Below are 21,780 nucleotides of genomic sequence, written 5' to 3'. Positions count from 1 at the left end.
AGTGCCGTGAATACCAGGTCCCAACGCACCATCTGTTCGTTGATTTCAAGGCGGCATACGACAGTATAGACCGCGTAGAGCTATGGAAAATTATGGACGAGAACAGCTTCCCTGGGAAGCTTACCAGCCTGATCAAAGCAACGGTGGATGGTGTGCAAAACTGTGTGAAGATTTCGGGCGAACACTCCAGTTCGTTCGAATCGCGCTAGGGACTAAGACAAGGTGATGGACTTTCGTGCCTGTTGTTCAACATTGAGCTAGAAGGTGTCATGCGAACAGCCGGGTGTAACAGCCGGGGTACGATTTTCAACAGATCCAGTCAATTTATTTGCTTCGCGGATGACATGGACATTGCCGGCCGAACATTTGCAAAGGTGGCAGAACTGTACACCCGCCTGAAACGTGAAGCAACAAAAGTTGGACTGGTGGTGAATGCGTCGAAAACAAAGTACATGCTTGTGGGCGGAACCGTGCGCGACAGGGCCCGCCTGGGAAGCAGTGTTACGATAGACGGGGATACCTTCGAGGTGGTCGAGGAATTCGTCTACCTCGGATCCTTGCTAACGGCTGACAACAACGTTAGTCGTGAAATACGAAGGCGCATCATCTGTGGAAGTCGGGCCAACTACGGGCTCCAGAAGAAACTGCGGTCAAAAAAGATTCGCCACCGCACCAAATGTGTCATGTACAAGACGCTAATAAGACCGGTTGTCCTCTACGGACATGAAACATGGACAATGTTCGAGGAGGACTTGCAAGCCCTCGGGGTATTCGAGAGACGGGTGCTTAGAACCATCTTTGGCGGTGTGCAAGAAGACGGTGTGTGGCGGCGAAGAATGAACCATGAGCTCGCCCAGCTCTACGGCGAACCCAGTATCTGGAAGGTAGCTAAAGCTGGAAGGGTACGATGGGCAGGGCATGTTGCAAGAATGTCGGACAGCAACACTGCAAAGATGGTGTTCGCTTCCGATCCGGCAGGTACAAGACGGCGTGGAGTGCAGCGGGCGAGGTGGGCAGACCAGGTGCAAAACGCTTGATTAATTTGCATTCTGAACCACCTTTGAGTTCGGAGGCGCTTTTTAGCGCTCGTGTATATCATTTTATTATTTTGACTTTTTTTTTATAAATATTATTAACTGACTACGTGCAACCTCCGCGTTCGTTTTTTCTTTCTCTCGTAAGTAAGTACCCGCGTGTAACAATGAAGTGTAGAATGGTGAACTGTGCACAAAACGATAATCGTTTTCTTTGGCGATGTCACGGCAGTTGCAGACGATAATCGTTTTCTTTGGCGATGTCACGGCAGTTGCAGACGGAGATTTCATGCAGCATGCGTAGGAGTACAGCGCAATCACGAGGAAGTATTGCGGACTTTCATGCTCCCACTATGTCAAGACTGCCAGGACAAGTTCACCTTTGAACAAAACCTGCAACATTTAGCAGAATCCTTCTGTAATATTAAAGAAGACATCAGAACACTCAACAGGCTTGCTGCCGGACCTCATGAATGCAGTCAAGAGCGACTTGGTAACTCTAACCAAGTCAGCTGTGACTGCGGCAATAACTGAAATTATATCAGCAGTAGCAAAACGAAGCACAACTAGAGACTTCCCTCACTTAATTTCTTTGAGTGAGTAACTTTTTTACTTTTTGAGAAGGTCAAACAGTCAAACAGGTCAGTTTCTGCTGCTATTGCCAATATTGACTGCAACTCTGATAAAAGCTCAACGCTCGCAAATAAAACTTTGGTGGATGAACTAGCAGACGAATCCCAAGACAAAAACTTCACCGAAATTAATTTAGTTGCTGGGGCTCATAATCCACAATCTCCACTCAACATCAAAGTAAAACAGCACCAACCAAACCCATCTCCTGCCCGGCAGAAAATTTCGCGTGATGCCATTGCAGAGCTTTTCGCTGAGCGACGCGCAAAAGTGGCGCAAGTCAAGGGAAGTTGTGTTAGACACCAGGGTTGTAAATTTTCGGCAGCACTGGATGAAGGTGATGTTTTTTTATATCATGTTTTTATTTTCTTCCTGCTTTGAAATCAACCTCACATTCCCGGGGAGGCAGAAAAGTAAACAACAGAACTCACATCACCCACTGCGCCGCGAAGATGAAATCTACCACAGCAAAATGTACACATTCACCCAGCAAATTGAAAAAAATCACCACGCGTTTAAATGGGCCACTCACAGTCATACGGTAAGGAGCGAACTGAGCAGCATGTCAGAGTGACTTGTGAGTGGCTGAATGCGAAATTGAAAGGTCGGTGTTGGAAATGATTTTTCGGCTGCACCCAGTCGCACTCACCACGGCGGCGAAGAAGGCGACTGCAGATTATACTGAGATCCATGTTTTTCACTGCATTGACTGTGAAATATTTCTACCCTGTTATACACCTCAATAAAGCTGGTTGGAAATGCTTTCTGCCAGGTAAAAAATGTAGCTGGAGCCCAGACTGAAAAAAAAACTGGAAGAATACCGGCAGCATGAAATTTCCAGAAACACCCTCACCAATAATCCATTGACTAAAAAGGCGACTAAAAGTAAAAGACATCATAAACAAAAAGCTCCACCAATAAGAAGCAAAAACAACGTTACAACTTCCTACAACAGCAAAAACAACAACAATAACAACAAATCTACAGACAAACAGCTGCTCGTAATGGCAAATCATCAATTTTCCGGACCCCCAGCATCTACAGACCACCCAGTTGCAGCTCTCTCTGCTCCTGCTGCAAATCGTTCATCAATTTCAAAAAAGGTGAAACGATAAACCCGGCCAAAAAACAAAGCCCACACCTCCACCAATCCACAATCAACAGAGTGAACCAAATATCGGATATCTGCAAAGCCTTCAGCAACAGCACCAGCAACAGCACCAGCAACAGCACCAGCAACAACAACAACAGCATCTACGACAACAACAAGAACAAAATCATCAACAGCACCAAATACATCAGCAACAACAACAGGAAACACAACTACCGAATCCTGACAGCCAATTTGAGTTAGATCCGATGAGACCACCCATCGTCCGTCTGACTCAGCAATCCACCGAAGGAGACGGCCGTTTCCTTAAAGCCAGACTACGTGACTCGAGGATTATGAAGGTTGTCCGATTGTTTTTGGCATACATGAAGGACCAGTCTGCTAATGTATGCGTCGAGGGAATGACTCCAACGAGCATCAGGATGCTCCTTGCATCTGAAGGACTGCCGACTGCACCAGAACATCTACATCAAATATTCATCCAAGTACACCAGGAATACGGAATTGGGCCAGCAGAAGCTGCAGCTGATCTACAGTCATACCGACAATACCTGTCCAGCGAGCGGACACATCGCCAGCACAACGAGGTACCACTCTCCTTCCATCGGAAATTTTCGCAAGTAAGGACGCCTTCTTCGACTGAAGAAAGTAGCACTATCTTATCGACCAACGGGGTAAATATTTTAACAACCAACGTGCTTCCAACAAGTTCTTCATCAAAACAGAACTCGACTGAAGTTTTGATTTACTGTCAAAATTTCAATCGCATGAAAAGCCCAGCTAAAATGAAGGAAATTCATAATAACATCTTAAGCTCGTCCTTCTCGGTTATTTTGGCAACTGAAACCAGCTGGGATGAAAGCGTGAATAGTGAAGAACTTTTTGGAAGCAGCTTTAATGTATTCAGGGACGATCGCGATTTCTTAGAATCTAAAAAAAAGTCTGGCAGTGGAGTTCTAATCGCAATCTCTAGCAATTTTGATTCAGAAATAATAACTACCAAAAAATATAAGAACTTTGAGCATGTTTGGGTGAAATCTAACATTGCAGGAGAAACCCATGTTTTCTCCTCTGTCTATTTCCCACCGGAACATGCGCAAACAACATCTTATGAAAGCTTTTTAAAAACTGCAGAAGAAATTTTATCGGGACTTCCACCTGAAATCAAAGTACATATTTACGGAGACTTTAACCAACGCACCTTTATTCCGACTTTATTCCGGATTCAGAGAACGAACAAATTCTACTTCCAGTCGCTGGGGAAAATGAAACACTTATGTTTATATTTGACAGAACTGCTAGCCTAGGACTTAACCAAATCAATCACATTAAAAATCAACAGAACTGTTACCTTGATCTCCTACTAACCAATATTCAAGAAGATTTCTGACTAAATCATTGAATCCCTTATGGAAAAACGAAACATTCTACACGGCAATCGAATACTCTGTGTTCGTTCATGAATATAAAAAACCCAGCGACTGTGACTTTTAAGAAGTCCTTGAATACAATAAATCAAACTATGACAAACTAAAAAAACATAAGACATAAGCTAAGAATATTTAACTGGAAGCAAATTTTAGAGAATGAAGGTAATATTGAATCTTTCGTTGATGTCTTTTATAACATTATTTTTGATATTATTATAGACGAGGTCCCAAAAAGAAGAAAACGACGGAGCGGAAATTCGAAATATCCAATTTGGTACAATAGGCAAATAAAAAAATTAAAGAATCGCAAACAAAAATTACATAAAACTTACAAACTAGACAAGACGAATTAAAATTTGGAAAAATATGTAGACATCTGCGATCAATTAAAATTAGCAATTGATGTAGCATTTTAAGAACACAACACGAAAACAGAAAACGAAATAAAGTCATGTCCAAAGAACTGCTTCAATTACGTAAAATCAAAATTAAAATCAGACAATTTTCCGTCAACCACGTATTTAGACGAACGCGTCGGTAATTGCTCGGAAGATATCTGTAATCTTTTTGGAGATTTCTTCCAAGAAATATACACCACCTTTTCGGAACAAGATAGCGACCTAGATTTTTTGCGTCTATCCCAGAATTCGCTAGGGATATCGGTGTTAATCAGATCATGGTGAACGTTATTCTAAACACTTTTTAAAAAACTTAGATGCATCTAAAGGCCCTGGTCCTGACGGTATTCCACCAATATTTATGAAGGGTCTGGCTAAGGAGCTGACTGCCCCTTCGTTTTGGCTCTTCAGATTGTCATTGGAATCCGGAAATTTCTCCAGGGTATGGAAAAGCTCCTATCTTGTGCCTATCTTCAAATCAGGCAAAAAATCTGACATTCGTAATTACCGTGGAATAGCCATTATCTCTTGCATTCCCAAACTTTTTGAATCCATTATCAATGAAAAATTATTTTCACAACTTAAAAACAGAATTACGAATAAGCAGCATGGATTTTTCAAAGGTCGCTCTACCGTTACAAATTTAATAGAATTCATTGACTATTCTCTTAATGCAATGGATAATGGTAACTACGTGGAAGCTCTATACACTGACTTTAGCAAGGCGTTTGATCGCATTGACATTCCAATGTTACTCTTCAAATTGCAAAAAATTGGAATTGAACCAAGAATCCTAAGATGGATTGAATCTTATGCCACAGACCGGCAACAAATAATAAAATTTAACGGAAAGAAATCCAATCCCATTCAAGTCACTTCAGGAGTTCCACAAGGCTCTCATCTTGGCCCTCTTTTATTTATATTTTATGTAAATGACATTACCTTCATTCTCAAAAATATAAAGATTTTAATTTATGCCGATGACATAAAGCTATTTATGGAAATAAAAAATGAAGACGACATAATCTATTCTATACATGGTGTTAACACCACTGGGCTAGTGACTGTGCGCCAGTCTATGAATTGAAGGAGAAGATAATGGGAATAATCGTTAGGACAAGAGATAAAAACAAAACAAGAAAAAGAGCAGTTAATGGTGGTTCGATACCTTGTAGAAGTTTATTGAATATTATTAAAATTTAAACTATTTCGCGGCTGTTTTGTACTAATCTTACAATTATTAGCAAATAAGATAGTGCTACATCACAGTAAGTCGTGCATAAATTAATTAGTAAGCTAAACATATTAATAATGAATTGAACTAAAACCAGGTCATATGCGGATATCAAAAGCATCGTAGGCACTGATTACAACAAAATTCGTAAATTAGCTAAAATTTGTCCTAAAGCAGGAAACTAGTGAGTATCCTAATTAACTATAATTATTTAAAATACATAATTATTATCCTGAATAAATACATAGGCTAATGTTGAATAGTTGAAGTACGGGGACCGGTAAATGTTCTGAAAATTGCACCACGAGTTTGCAGAAGAAACTAACTTTTGTAAGTAAATAAGGCTAATTGTAGATAAATACTGATGTAAGCCCTTTAAATTTCAGTTTGAGCTGTATAAATATACTGCTACAAGAAATTAAGTGCCGTTTCTGTATATATTCCGAACAAACTCAAAAAAAGTTATCGGATAACCTCAAAGCAATGTCATCTGCCGGAAATCTTACTATGACTGCCTGCGGAGCGTGTGATAAGACGTCGGATGTCGACGAAGGAATGGTAGGGTGCGATGCCTGCAACCGGTGGTTCCATTACCGGTGCGTAGGTGTAACAGAAGAGATCAAGGATGCCAAAAACTGGTTTTGTCCGGGTAGCAGTTGCCAGGAGCATAGGCAGGAATTAGAGCGAAAGCAGGAGAGCAAAGCTGGGAAAAATCGTAAGAAGGTTCCATCGGGAAATGAGTCCGATAGACCCAGAGAAGCATCCGAAAACACTAGTTCATCGCTAGAACGAAAATTAAAGGCCATGGAGCAAAAGCAGAAAGAAAAAGAAAGGGAATTGGACGAAGAGCGAATCCTGACGGAGAAGAAGATGGAGATGGATCGGTTGCTCAAGATGAAGCAAATGAAGATACTGGAAGAGCTACAGGCGAAAGAGATGGAACAGGAAAAGGAACTGCTGGAGTCGGCACTGGAGAAGAAGAAAACCCATCTGGCAAAAATGAAGGCTATGCGGCAATCCTATCAAGTTCAAATGGAAAATGTCCAGCAGGAACTACAGGAAGGAGAGATTCAGCAATCACGTGAAATACCTCCAAAGCGCACCCAGTCTTGTGTTACGGTCCAAAATAAAACGGCTTCATGCTCCAGGAAAAGTGATAATCTCGAAGCTGTGTCCAGCGTAGCTTTATCACAGGCGACCACCCAGGGAGCTAAAATCAAAGGGGCAATTAAACGTATGTCTCAGGCTCCCACAAAGCACACTCGAGCTAGAACCATCTACAAAAGTACCGAAGAAGATGAAGAAGAAGATTACACAGATGAAGAGATAGAAAGCAGCGATATTGACGACTACGGGAAGAGCGAGCATCGTGGGAATATCGAGGACGATGAGGATACGGATGAGGATGAATCTGAGCTGGAAGCGGACAGGATCGTAGAAGGTCGTTCAAGAAAAAAGGCTAATGCTAGATTAGTTCTAAACGGGCTGGGGCCGACAAAAGCACAACTATCGGCAAGAAATGGAATTACGAGAAAGCTACCAATTTTTACGGGAAAACCAGAGGAATGGCCATTATTTATTGGCAGCTATAACGCTTCAAACGAGGCTTGCGGTTTCAGTGACGTTGAAAACCTTGTACGCCTGCAGGAGAGCTTGAAAGGTTCAGCTTTGGAAAGCGTCAGAAGTCAGCTTTTGCTACCTAAGTCGGTTCCCAGGGTCATCAAAAAGCTTCGCCAACTTTTTGGGCGACCAGAGCAACTTCTGCAACATCATCTCGATAAAATAAAGAAATTGGAATGCCCCAAATCGGACAAACTTGCTACCTATATACCATTCGGTAACGCCATTGAACAACTGTGCGATCATTTAGAGGCAGCGGATCTAACACAACATCTCATAAACCATCTGCTAATCCAGGATTTGGTGGATAAACTTCCAGCGCACGATAAACGAGATTGGGTTCGCTACAAGCAGAAAAGGAAACAAGTCACTCTGCGAACTTTCACCGATTTCGTAACGAGAATAGTAGAGGAAGCTTGTGAGGCGAATGAGAACATTGACTTCAAGTGTACAACAGTATCATCTGGTTCGGGACATCGACTGAGAAGAGAAAGGGGTGCCGTTTTCAACCACAGCTCAGCCGTAGAATCATCGTCGAAGGTCAAGGAACCCCCTAAGTTGAAGCCATGCAAAGTTTGTCGTCGCACAGACCACCGGTTGCGGTTTTGCGAGGATTTTCGATGTCTATCTCCAACAGAACGTATTAGGCTGGTGGACAATTGGAAACTTTGTAAAATATGTTTAAACGATCATGGTAAGTCTCAGTGCAAGTTCCAGATCCGTTGCAAAGTCGATGGCTGTTCGGCGCGTCACAACACATTACTGCACCCAGTGACAGGAATCGTGGCATTCAACACACATTCGTTATCCGGTGATGCGATCTACTTTCGTATGATTCCGGTAACGTTGCACTGCGGCGAACTTTCTGTGCAAACTCTGGCGTTTTTAGATGAAGGAGCTTCCGTTACACTCGTCGAAAGCTCGCTAGTAGACAAACTCGGCATACAAGGAACAAAGAACCCTTAACCATTACTTGGACAGCTGACATTAAACGTACAGAAAGAGATTCTCGTCAAACGAATTTGTGGATTTCTGCTCGAGGATCAGAAGAAAAATTCTGCTGCGAATGGTGCAAACAGTTCCGAAGCTCATGCTGCCTCAACAGTCGCTGAACGTGCCCGCGCTGATGGAAAGCTACAAGTTTCTCCGGAATTTGCCAGTTGAGTCGTACTGCAACAAACGACCAGGAATTTTGATAGGAATAAATAACGTTCATGCAATCGCGCCAATTGAATCAAGACTCGGGTACGCTGGTGAACCAATTGCGGTTCGTTCCTCACTGGGGTGGACAATTTACGGTCCAAGCAGAAAATCAACAAGTTCCAAAGGTTTTGTTGGGTGCCATGGTGATATTAGCAATCAAGAACTACATGACGTTTTGAAATCACAGTACGCACTTGAAGAGTCTGTAGTGGCGGTGATGCAAGAATCTAAAGACGATCGGAAAGCTCGAGAGATGTTGGAGAAGACTACAGTTAGAGTAGGCGACCGATTCGAGACCGGTTTGCTTTGGAGCACGGACAGTCCGAAGTTTCCAAATAATTGTCAGATGGCAATGCGGCGGTTACAACAATTGGAGAATAGACTAGAAAAATCCCCTCAGCTGTACGACATCGTGCGTAAACAAATAGCAGAGTATGAACAGAAGGGCTATGCACATCCTGCGACGGCTGAAGAAATAACTGAATTTGGATCTGGCGGAACCTGGTACTTGCCACTCAACGTGGTGCTGAACCCGAAGAAACCTGGGAAGGTGCGTTTGGTTTGGGATGCGGCGGCAGCAGTTCAAGGAGTATCGTTAAACTCGCAGCTATTGGCAGGTCCGGATATGTTGACAGCTCTACCGTCGGTTATAAACCGTTTTCGAGAGCGTCCGGTAGCTTTCGGAGGTGACATACGCGAAATGTACCATCAAATATTGATCCGAAAGGCGGATAAAAAAGCACAACTGTTCCTGTTTCGGAATTCTTCGCGAGAGCAACCAACAATCTACATTATGGACGTGGCCACGTTTGGTTCGAAGTGCTCACCGTGTCAGGCACAATATATAAAAAACCGTAATGCACTAGAGTTTGCAATTCAATATCCGGAAGCAGCAGCAGCAATAGTCGACAAGCATTATGTCGACGATTATTTTGATAGCACAGACACTGTCGAAGAAGCCATAAGGAGAGCGAAAGAAGTGAAGTACGTTCACTCAAAAGGAGGGTTCGAAATCCGAAATTGGGTTTCGAACTCTAAAGAAGTGCTCTACAACTACAGTTTAGGAGACATGAAAGAAAATCAAGAGATTCATTTCAATCGTGATAAAGAAACGGGCGCTGAGCGCGTTCTCGGAATCATTTGGTGCCCTGGAATGGATAAGTTTTCTTTCTCTACGGAGCATCGAGAAGAATTAAGGCAGTATTTGTGGAATGGAGAAGTACCAACTAAAAGAATTGTACTGAGTTGTGTTATGGGTTTTTTTGATCCTTTGGGTTTGCTTGCGACATTCACTATCCACGGCCGTATTCTGATCCAAAGTTTGTGGCGCACCGGATGTGACTGGGATGATCGGATCGATGAAACGAATGCACGAGAATGGAATAGATGGATTAGCTGTTTACCAGACGTGGAGCAAGCCCGAATACCTCGAGCCTATTTCGGGGAGTGGAAAACGACGGAGATTGGGTCAATACAGCTGCACGTGTTTACAGACGCGAGCCTTCAAGCGTATGGATGTGCTGCATATTTTAGAGCAACAGTTGGAGAAGATGTTCGATGCTCCCTTGTGATGGCTAGAGCAAAAGTCGCACCGTTGAAGCGTCAATCAGTGCCACGCTTAGAGCTGATGGGCGCCGTTTTGGGAGCAAGGCTAATGCGATCGGTTATAGCAAACCACACTCTTTTAATACAAAAATGCTATTTGTGGACGGATTCTCAAACCGTACTTAGTTGGCTTCGTTCGGATCAGCACAACTATAAACAGTTCGTCGCATTTCGGGTAGGAGAAATACACGAGCTAACGAGTTTGACAGATTGGCGCAAAATCCCGTCAAAGTTTAATATCGCCGATGCATTGACCAAGTGGGGAAATGGACCAAATCTTGAACCCAAAGGGCCATGGTTCACTGGACCGACGTTTCTCCAGCGAAGCGAAGAATACTGGCCAGCTGATCCGCTCCCAGAAGCAAATGTAGCAGAAGAGAGAAGGAGTATGTTGTTAGTGCATGCGGCATCGTTAGCAGAACAAGTGATAAATGTTCACCGCTTTTCTAAATGGGATAGATTGCTCAGAGTAACAGCCACAGTCATGCGATTCATCGGAAATTGTCGGAAGAAAATAGCCAAACTGCCCATATTGGGATCAGAGGCATCGGAGAACCAACGTCGGCTCATAATAGCAAAGCTCAATGTCATGAAGCGGCCTTTATTACAAGATGAGCTAAGAAGTGCGGAAGAAGTTCTTTGGAAGCTAGCACAAGCAGAAGGTTATGTTGAAGAGGTGCGCTTACTAAAAAAGAAGGGGAAACTCGGAATTGGCAAACCGGTGGCGCATTTATCGCGATCGAGTTCATTGTACAAACTCACGCCGTTTTTAGACGGCCATGGCGTGCTGCGTATGGGAGGTAGAATGCAAAATTCTGTATCAGCTACATTCGATGAAAAGTTTCCAATCATTTTACCGAAGGCGCATGAGGTTACAGATAAGTTATTGCAAAAGTACCATGAGAGATTTGGACATGCCAACAGGGAAACCATATTCCACGAGGTGCGCCGAAAGTTCCACATACCAAAGCTAAGAACGACAATTTCGCGAGTGATGAAGAACTGTGCCTGGTGCAAGGTACATCGTTGCCGACCGGAGGTGCCACTTATGGCTCCACTTCCTGTTCAGAGAATTACACCGGGGTTGAGACCATTCAGCGCAGTTGGTCTTGACTACCTTGGGCCAGTAGAAGTATCTGTTGGTAGACGATCGGAGAAAAGGTGGATCTGTTTGTTTACCTGTCTGGCGGTTCGTGCGATTCATCTGGAAGTTGTGGATAGCCTCACTACGCAATCGTGCCTGATGGCAATTCGTCGATTTATCTGTAAACGGGGTGCTCCAGAAGAATTCTTTTCCGATAACGGAACAAATTTCAGAGGCGCTTACAATGAACTCAAGAAAACGGTAGAGCAAATTAATCAAAAGTGTGCAGAAGGAATTACAAGTGCCAGCATCAAGTGGAATTTCAATCCTCCGGCCACACCCCACATGGGGGGCATTTGGGAAAGACTAGTGCGATCGGTGAAAGAAGTTCTCAAGGTTTTGAACGATGGAATACGATTAACAGACGAAATTTTGCGGACAGCATTAGCAGAAGCAGAAGACATCGTGAATTCACGGCCGTTAACTTATGTGCCGGATACAGCGGAAGAGGATGCGCTCACACCGAATCACTTCTTACGTGGATCAGTCAGAGAACAGGATGGAATGCCCCAGTGTCCAGAACACATAGCAGGAGCGATGCGGGACGTGTACAAGCGTTCTCAGGTTTTAGCAGAAGAATTGTGGAAACGTTGGTGTAAAGAATACTTGCCAACAGTTAATCAACGAACCAAATGGTATAGTGAGAAAAAACTCGTACGCGTCGGAGACCTAGTTTTTGTGGTGGATGGTAACTACAGAAGGTGCTGGATACGAGGAATCGTAGAAGCGGAGTATGCTGGAATGGATGGCAGAATTAGACAAGCTGATGTAAGAACATCTAAGGGAATATTCAGACGTGCTGTGGCAAACTTGGCGGTTTTGGAGATTCAGGACAGTAAATCCGGATCCTCAGGAAAGGAAGTACCGGAGTTACGGGCTGGGGATGTGTTAACACCACTGGGCTAGTGACTGTGCGCCATGAATTGAAGGAGAAGATAATGGGAATAATCGTTAGGACAAGAGATAAAAACAAAACAAGAAAAAGAGCAGTTAATGGTGGTTCGATACCTTGTAGAAGTTTATTGAATATTATTAAAATTTAAACTATTTCGCGGCTGTTTTGTACTAATCTTACAATTATTAGCAAATAAGATAGTGCTACATCACAGTAAGTCGTGCATAAAATAATTAGTAAGCTAAACATATTAATAATGAATTGAACTAAAACCAGGTCATATGCGGATATCAAAAGCATCGTAGGCACTGATTACAACAAAATTCGTAAATTAGCTAAAATTTGTCCTAAAGCAGGAAACTAGTGAGTATCCTAATTAACTATAATTATTTAAAATACATAATTATTATCCTGAATAAATACATAGGCTAATGTTGAATAGTTGAAGTACGGGGACCGGTAAATGTTCTGAAAATTGCACCACGAGTTTGCAGAAGAAACTAACTTTTGTAAGTAAATAAGGCAAATTGTAGATAAATACTGATGTAAACCCTTTAAATTTCAGTTTGAGCTGTATAAATATACTGCTACAAGAAATTAAGTGCCGTTTCTGTATATATTCCGAACACATGGTGTACGACATGTTCTATACATGGTGCAGGAAAAGCCTATTGCAACTGAATGTAAGAAATGCAACTAAATATCATTCAGCAGAAAAAGAATAACACCAAATACACAAATTGTACTAGGGAACAATACTGTAGAAAGACACGAAAGAGTTAGGGATTTGAGAGTGATTTTAGATTCGAAACTAACTCTTGTTGATCACTATAACACAATCATCCACAAAGCTAATAATATGCTAGGCTTTATCAAGCGTTTTTGATTCAACTTTCAGGATCCCTACACAATTAAAACACTATATAATTCATATGTACGATCTATACTGGAATATTGTAGCATTGTATGGTCGCCTTATTCAACCACACATGAAGAAAGAATAGAATCAGTACAAAAACAATTTCTATTATACGCTTTTCGTAAATTAGGTTGGACGTCATTTCCTCTTCCATCTTATGAAGCACGTTGCATGCTTATAAATATACAAACTTTGAAAGAGCGTCGAGAATGTGCAACGGTTTCATTTGTTAACGATATAGTTTCTCAACGTGTTGATTCAACTGAAATTTTATCGAAATTTAACTTTTACATACCTTCTCGGCTACTTCGACATAGAACATTATTTTTAACCAACCACTGCCGAACAAATTACGCCAAATTTGGGCCTCTCAACCGAATGATGAATTTTACTTTGGAGTACTTTGTAAGTACTTTGGAGTATTAAGGTCACTCCTGATGGAATCCAAGTTTCGAAAGTGCTCGCGTTTTCGGGGGCACACCACTCGATACGGAAGCAACGCACAACTGTCGCAGCACAACTAAATCAACAATGACAGTTGTGCGTTGCTTTCGTATCGAGTGGTGTGCCCCCGAAAACGCAAGCTCTTTGAAACTTGGATTCCGTCAGGAGTGACCTTAACGGGAAGTTTTAAAAGTTATAAATCGGGAAAATCTACGAAATTTTCACGAACAACTCTTTGGAATTTAGACTTGATATTTTTCGGATGTTCAACTTAAAGCTTTTCGAAATAATTCTGAATTATTCTGAAAAAAAAAAATCGGTTTTCTACGGCGAGGTGAATTATAGGTCAGATGCGTGTCAGATTTTAAACAGTGGCGTGCCGATGTAAAATTGTCGGCAGCGCACACCTCTAGGTGGAATCGAATTAACTTTGAAACTTACGTGACTTGTTATCACCGGCTTATTTCGTTAATCTGTTATCACTTAAATAAAGAGAAAAAAGTTAATCTGTTGCTTCCTGTTTTATCATATTCATCTATTTTACTGGAAGGGATTACAATAAACAGCGTTTAACGCGAATGGCTGCGTGACCCAGCAATGGCCAATTTGGAATTTGTTCACTTTTTGTCCCGTGCAAATCCCAACGGGATAGAGCCCATTAATTATTGTTGACATTGAACAAGAAAAAAGTACATCATAGTCATGACAAATTCCTTTAAAAGATTTCCCAATTCTTTAGGATTTCTGGATTCGGTGTCTTTACCTGTTGACAACTGTTTAAAAATAATCGTATCACAAACAGAACGAACGACCAGTTTATGCGCAGTTTTTTTGGATTTGATGCATTGGAGTCTGCGTAAGTTAGGATAAGTTTGGTTTCGTGGCCAAATGAGATTGTAAAGCGGATTATGCTCCTTGTTGATCATCCAGAGCGAACAAAGGATTGTGGAGTTTCCCCAAATAGTGGATAAACCATATTTACGATTTCAGGTAAATATAAAATTTGCATTGAATTTCAACGGAGGTAGCACTATGGGTACATTGTAGTAAGGATGTACACAAATCGGACTTCGGCACTGACATCCCAATGAAAAAAAAAAAAAAACAAAGATCCCAACCGGTCAATATAATAACATTCGAGATAAGATAATCGAATACATATTATGGTCGAAAGCGGTCGAGAACCAACACATTCGGGCATTGACGAAACGTGATTGTAATTCTGCAGCTAATGTGAATGTGACCAGAAGCTTTACTTGATGTTTACTCGACGCCTTCTCGAAGTAAGAAAGCTGCACCATTCACTTGTCCTATCTTGGATAAACAAAAATGGAGCAAATATTGAATGATGCACCATTACTGAGAGAAACAACAATGAACAGTTGTTTTTGAGGTGCGAATGGTTGAGACAGATTGTAGCGAAATCAAAACTTCCAGTCAAACCGACGCTTATATGTACAGTTTTATTCAAATTGAAGCCTGGGTCTATTAGAAACGCATACAATACAATCAACACAAGAGGGGGATGGCGCAGTGTTTTTAACTGTGATGTGATTGTCTGTCATGAATTTACTGAAAGTAAACGATGCGACACGCAGCTATAACAGCTGCAATGTGCAAATATCGCCACAAGGAAGGGGGCTCGCAATCATGTTTGAAAAGTTCACATAAACACTATGAAGCGATAATGCTGACCGATGCAAAATCTTATTTATTATCGCATTGTTTTTATTTTTAGCGTAATCTAAATTCACAACGCGTTATACCGAGCAAACGAAAAATACAATTTTTTAGTCGATAGAACGGCAAAAAATGCTTCACAACAGACAGAAATGAATACAAAATCAGATTCACAATTTCAATGCTTGAAGTCTTCAAAATGTCTGGAAGGTAATTTTCTATGCTTTCCAAATAAAGAGATTTCTTGACCGACAAATGATTATTGCGACTGTTCTTAACTTCTTCAACTTTGATTCTTGAATGGTTAAGTTTCCAAGTCAACATCGTACCAGTTGGGGACCTTGAAACAAAACGAATATCATTAGTGCATGTCTAGTTAACAAAACGATTAAAACTTAACACTGCAAAATGAATCACCCAACTAGAACTGAGTTGGAATAACTAGGACCGGAAGTGGACTTTCAAGGTTACCACAATTGCTTGAACTGTGCAGGGAATTACAATTTGTAATACGTACCACATCTCGCCCGACTCCGAGAACAGCGAAGCTGTCGCTGTCTTCGGTTTCTTCCATCATGGTGACTTCTTTGCTGCTGCTGAGTGCTTCCGGAACCGCAGATCTGGATTTTTTTTCACTTCAGCTGCCGACCCCACCACAGGCAGGTTCACAGTCCGCCGTCAACAAAGAAAACGTAAACAAACCACAAAGTTTCACGGACCGAGTGCGCGATCCCCTCCTCCTTTTCGTTCTACTCGTTCTCCACAACCACAAGCTTGAGTTTGTTTTTCCTCTTCGTTTCAATCCGACTTCGTAGTCACCTTCAAACGCGCAGAAGGAACTTAAAATAAAACTCCGCACGCACACGATTGATTAAGTCCAGATTTTGGCCACTTCCAGCGATGGCTTTGCCACCCGAAGATACGGTCAAGGTCACCCGCAGATTAAGTCACAATTTTGCACTTTTTTCAACCGAGTTCGAAGCTCGAAAACATGGATTTACAACACTTTTCACTCTACTATCGGGCGGTGACTAAGCGCACTACACCCGAGCGACTCACAGAAGGAATGAATGATAAGGTATTTTCCGACGTAGCAGCGATCAGACAGTCGTGTTTGTGTTTTTTTTTTTTCGTATGATTTTCTTGCCGACGTTCGCTCGTTCTGCAGCGCGGAAAAAGTGAAAGCAAAGCGTTACATGCGGGCGCGCACAATTGACAGCTGAATGATAACGTTGATAACGGTTGGTGTACTAAAAAGATCAACACGCTCGTCCAGGCGACCTCAATTTTCACGCTCGTCCAGGCGACCTCAATTTTGGGTGAACTTAACTCAATTTCACAAGTTGTTCTAAAACGTCAAACGCTGAGTAAGAGAGATTTATGAAATTGAGTGACTGTTACTCAAACTAAAATAAATAAGTAACTAACTGAAATTTGAGTTCACCGTGAAAATTTTAGAAAAATGGCGAAGTTCAACGGTCAGTAATAGCAAAAGGGTTAAAATTTGTTAATTTGTTTCATGTAAGTTAAAATTATCAAAACGTTATTTTTTGCCTCCTCTTTGATGAAATTTGTCATTCTTATTCCAGAGCCGAGTCCAGAGACTTTTATTCCGGAAAAGATTTTATTGGAGTCAGCTTAATCAACAGAAAAATACGAGAAAGGCAAAAACAGTCATTGCTCAGGAGGGATTTTGTTCGGTAAGTTCCAGAGAAAATTATATACATTTTGTGTCTGTGAATCACGATTAAATATGTTGTTTTATGTTTTGATACAGATTAAATGAACAACATTGCATTTGCATCCAGTTGTTTATAGACTTCGTTCGACGACTGCTGAATTTTTACATCGTTGCCAGCTATCACGAGACTCTTTATCGGCGAAATTCAAGTCAAGGATGCTCCGAAGACATGACGGGAACATCTAGCATGCTAATATATTTAAGAAAGGCTCAGCGAAAACTTCTTCCGTTTTGAATAGAGACCGAAGCGTCCAACATACGTCGCAGAAAATATGGCCAGATCTATAAACAACGGGCTCTCCGTTTCCTCCAATCTCATACATATATATTTTTAAACCTTTTTAATTTATTTTATATTAAGCTTTGTATCTATTTATATACGAACGAGTTTGGCAAATAAAATGAATAAAATGCTTTTCATTTTTCACCTCAAACATTCTCTTTGAAATTGAAATTTATAATAACATTCTTGCATGACAAACTCAATTCCATAAAAAATCGATTTTATGATTTGAGTAAATGTAACTCATAATAAAATATCTCTTTAAATAACTCAAAATTGAGTTAAGGGTCGTGAACTCAATTTTGTCTTATGAGCCAGTTTTTCCTATTTTGAGTTAAACTGACCCAAATTTGAGTTCAGCTGGACGAGCGTGAAAAGCGATTCAAAAGTGAACCCAAAGTAACGAATGTAACATTAGTGACCAAAATGTAACACCGTTATCAAAGTGCATAATGCATTTTTACGTAACGCATATGTTATCACCGATCGGCTAAAAACAATAACAAAAACACATGCTGGCAATCGAAGATAATTTAAAGTTCGAATCAATATTCTGGTCCACGACTTATATTTAATTTAATTTCAATAAAGTGAAAAGGTATTTATATTGTTTTCAGCTGATTTCGCTGTTTTTACTAGCTTTTAACAACGTAATTGCCATGAATCCATGTCGAGTTAGCACACCGGTAAGTAAGAATATTATTCTCTAAAAATCACAATGGTCGGTTAACGAAGTTGGAATTTGGGCTCAATGTAGTTATTCGGTAAACCTAATTTAGAAATAATTATTGATAGCAGAGACTGATTCGAAAGGCTTATTTATTCCGGGTCCAATTGATAAGATTCTAAGAATTTTGTAATTTAGGTTATTTATCAATAACTGAAAGTGCATGAGTTGGCCAACAAGATAATGGTAATTCCGTTTTCAACTGCATTGAAAACCTGCCAAAGTCGTCATTTCCCATTTACATATATACTTAGATGAATAATTGCTATTTGAAATTAATATTCCAGAATAAGTTCCGATCGCTGCTGAAGGTAACCTCGTTAGGTGCCCTAACGTTTAGCGCAATCTGTCTCTACAAAGGCAATGAAAAATTCTACGAAAGCATATTTATGCCCATGGTTAGGCTAATCCCGCCGGAGACGGCCCACCAACTGGCGGTGCTCGGCATAAAGTTAGATCTGGTACGGCCTACCTACCAGGATCCGGACACGTTGCGCACTCGACTGCTCGGAATGACAGTCAGCAATCCCGTTGGGATAGCGGCCGGGTTCGATAAGCACGGTGAAGCGGTCGATGGATTGCAACGGATTGGGTTCGGATTCGTGGAAATTGGCTCGGTCACACCGAAACCACAACCGGGAAATCCGCGACCGCGCGTTTTTCGCTTGAATGAGGACAAAGCAATTGTGAATCGGTATGTTTGTAGTTTATTACGAAATTTAAAACCTGAATTAAGATCATGATTTTATCGTTTCTAGGTATGGATTTAATAGCGAAGGTCATGATGTTGTTTACGAACGATTGAAGAAAATGCGCGAAGAATCTCAGAACCGAGTTATACTGGGAATAAATTTAGGAAGAAACAAGCATTCACCTGATGCATATAACGACTATATCCAGGGCATAAAGAAATTCAGTTGCTTAGCGGACTACCTCGTCATAAATATAAGCAGTCCGAACACGCCTGGCTTGAGGGCAATGCAGAACAAGACCACCCTACAAGTATTGCTAAGCGAAGTTCTGAAGGCGCGGAGCACGCTACCCCCGGAAGATCAACGCCCGATTCTAGTGAAATTTGCGCCTGATCTGGATGATGAGGACGTGCAAGAAATTGTAACCGTCGTAACTAAGAAGGAGTTCGCCATAGATGGTGTTATAGTTTCCAATACTACAATTGATCGACCACCTAGCTTGAAGAGCATCAATGCCGGCCAGCTAGGTGGTTTGAGCGGAGCCCCGTTATCCCAAAGGACGACCCGGTTAATTGCGAAGGTTTATAAGTGGACCGATGGTAAAATACCGATTATCGGGGTTGGGGGTATCTTCACCGGGCAGGATGCCTATGAGAAGATCTTGGCCGGTGCTAGTGCTGTTCAGTTGTACACAGCGTTCATATTCCATGGACCACCGGTAGTGATGAGAGTGAAACAGGAGCTTGATCAGATACTAAGAGAAAACGGCTATAAAAGTGTTGAAGAGGCTGTTGGAAAAAATTACGAGAAATTCTTGTAACGTTTATTCTAATGAACGTGAGCAATTTTGAAAAAACCATCGTAAGTATAAATCAAAGTTTGCTAAATATGTAATAAAATCAAATTGATTGTTATTTCAATTTTTAAGGTGATTATAGAATGAAGCCAGAAATCGGCCATTTTGTAAACCACGTGCTTTTCCAATATTTTTTTCAAGAGCACGAGATGGAAGAACCATAACGCGTATGGGGCTGAAATAATGGTAGATCGTTTGCTTAGTTAAGGCTACCTTACACCTCGGGAAAATTTTCCGCCGGATTTTGGTCCCCGTGCATTTTAAATGGGGCCGGGATTTTGATTTTCCGTGCCCAAATCCCGAAAACATCGCATATGTAAAAATGCATGGGGAAAAATCCCGCGAACCAAATTCCCGAGGTGTAAGGTGGCCTTTATGCTGAACAATCATAATTTGAGTTTCGGCACTGTACGAAAACTATTACGCCAGATGTGGGGTTTTAGAAATGTATGTCGATAAACGTGTGGTGAATTTAAAATTCACCACAGGCTTCATTCTATAATCACCTTAAATTACTTCTCATATCACGCTCAGATAGGAAAAATAAAGTGAAGTTCATGTAGCCGCGTTTTTTGAAAAAAACAAATCAGACCACCTAGCAGTGATTGTGCCTTTCTCGTACATTATTAAATAACCCAAGCAAACAAATGCATTATCGGGAAATTCATTGAAATGCTGAATAATTTGTTATATTAATTTTAAAATCACCAAGTAAAGTATTATAAGCGTGCGCGTTTCATGCGAGCTTTTTTATTATACCAGAGAGTTGCAGAAACGTTATGGCGTTATGCGTCGTAACTTGCATGCAATCAAAGCTTGCGTTGCAATTGTACTAAATTTATTTATTATCAGACTAAGAGCATCATTATCGGTCGCGAGCATTTTAATCACCCGCGCAGCGCTTTCATTTTAGTTTCGTCACTCGTTTCCGTATCGGTTACTATTTTCGGCTCTCAATTTGGTTGCTGTATTCCGTACCGGTGACGTTTGACAGTTGACAGTTCATCAAATAGCAGCGCTCTTATCGCGCTACCAAATTTGGTCACCTGTCAGTCGCGCTACTGTTATAGCAGCGTGTTTAGCAGCGACCGGTAAAGTGTCAAGTAATGATACTGCGCTGCCAAACGGCTTAAACTCACCACCGGTAATCTTGCTCTAAGACCGGAGTGGCCTGTGCTGCACATAAAAGTCTTCTCCATTCAGTTCGGTCCATGGCTGCACTTCGCCAACCACGCAGTCTGCGGAGGGTCCGCAAATCGTCCTCCACGTGATCGATCCACCTTGCCCGCTGTGCACCTCGCCTTCTATTTTATTCCCACCTTTGGGTTTCCGCGCCGAACACTCAGAGCCAGACTCGGCGACAAGGAGATGGTTGTCAAGTTGGTATCCCTGATTTTTGACTACTGAGGTCGATTGGTTGTGTGAGTGCCCTGATGTCAAAAAATAGAGCTTTTGGCTGAAAATGTTATTGTCAAATGCAAATTTTGACAGTATTATAGATGTGTGAGTGAATAAAATGTGCAAATGCTCTATCGCGTAAGCAGTCGCTGAAGGCAAGTGTCAATGATTTCAGTGACGAAACGAAAATTTTCAATGCAAATAGCAATATTGTCCATCCGGAACAAAGTTAGTACGCTTTTTATACCAAAGTTGGATTTCAGGCAACTAACCCAACTTCGGAAGTAGTGCGCTGGATTCGCCTAAAGATGCGCTAAACAACTCATCAATTAGTTTGACAGATAACACCTCGGAAGAAAGTTCGGTTCGGAAATCCCGACTTCCAAATTCTAAGTTGGTGCTACGCCGACAATATTTAGATTTTTTTTTAAATCCACAATCGTTATGAAGTTCAATAGTGATCAACTAGGGTTTGTCCCCCGTCGAATGCAACTTGTAGCGAGAAAATCGGTTAAGAATTACTATATGAAAAAGTTGCTAATGTTTTTCGGTTTTCGCGTGCACACATACACACGGACTGACAGACATTTGTTCAGTTTGACGAGCTGAGTCGATTGGTATATAACATCATGGGTCTCCGAGACTTCTATAAAAAGTTCAATTTTGGAGTGAAATGATAGCTTTTCGGTACAACTTTGTTGTACGAGAAAGGCAAAAAGTGTTTTTCCAGGGTTTT

The 21,780-nt window shown here is 41.4% G+C and overlaps 2 protein-coding genes and 1 long non-coding RNA gene across 3 annotated transcripts in view; 2 read left to right on the top strand and 1 right to left on the bottom strand.

Moving 5' to 3' along the window:
* The window catches only part of LOC134226337 (zinc finger FYVE domain-containing protein 1-like), a 35,497-nt gene extending 19,054 nt beyond the window's left edge, over window positions 1-16,443 (bottom strand). The window contains 1 exon segment of the mRNA XM_062707055.1: window positions 15,865-16,443. Coding sequence (XP_062563039.1) covers window positions 15,865-15,924 — 60 coding nt within the window. The 5' untranslated portion in view covers window positions 15,925-16,443.
* A 189-nt stretch (window positions 16,444-16,632) lies between these two features.
* Window positions 16,633-17,514, top strand: LOC134226339 (uncharacterized). The gene is made up of 3 exons (XR_009983456.1): window positions 16,633-16,868; window positions 16,937-17,047; window positions 17,125-17,514. It is a non-coding gene; the product is annotated as an uncharacterized LOC134226339 (long non-coding RNA).
* Window positions 17,515-17,850: 336 nt separating this feature from the next.
* Window positions 17,851-19,704, top strand: LOC134226342 (dihydroorotate dehydrogenase (quinone), mitochondrial). Its single transcript, XM_062707059.1, has 3 exons — window positions 17,851-18,057; window positions 18,386-18,792; window positions 18,857-19,704. Exons 1-3 carry the CDS (start codon window positions 18,031-18,033, stop codon window positions 19,608-19,610), a joined length of 1,188 nt encoding a protein of 395 aa, XP_062563043.1. The 5' UTR covers window positions 17,851-18,030; the 3' UTR covers window positions 19,611-19,704.
* Window positions 19,705-21,780: the final 2,076 nt, after the last annotated feature.

This window comes from Armigeres subalbatus, chromosome 3, assembly GCF_024139115.2.
Source record: "Armigeres subalbatus isolate Guangzhou_Male chromosome 3, GZ_Asu_2, whole genome shotgun sequence".
NCBI classification, from domain to species: domain Eukaryota; kingdom Metazoa; phylum Arthropoda; class Insecta; order Diptera; family Culicidae; genus Armigeres; species Armigeres subalbatus.
Note: the sequence above shows the minus strand (reverse complement) of the source record. Positions and strands in the feature narration are given on the sequence as shown.

Excerpts from the sequence above, each read along its gene's own strand:
- LOC134226342 (XM_062707059.1), top strand. The coding sequence starts at position 18,031 with ATGAATCCATGTCGAGTTAGCACACCG. Across the intron at positions 18,058-18,385 it reads CATGTCGAGTTAGCACACCG|AATAAGTTCCGATCGCTGCT; the intron begins GTAAGTAAGAAT and ends TTAATATTCCAG. Across the intron at positions 18,793-18,856 it reads GACAAAGCAATTGTGAATCG|GTATGGATTTAATAGCGAAG; the intron begins GTATGTTTGTAG and ends TATCGTTTCTAG.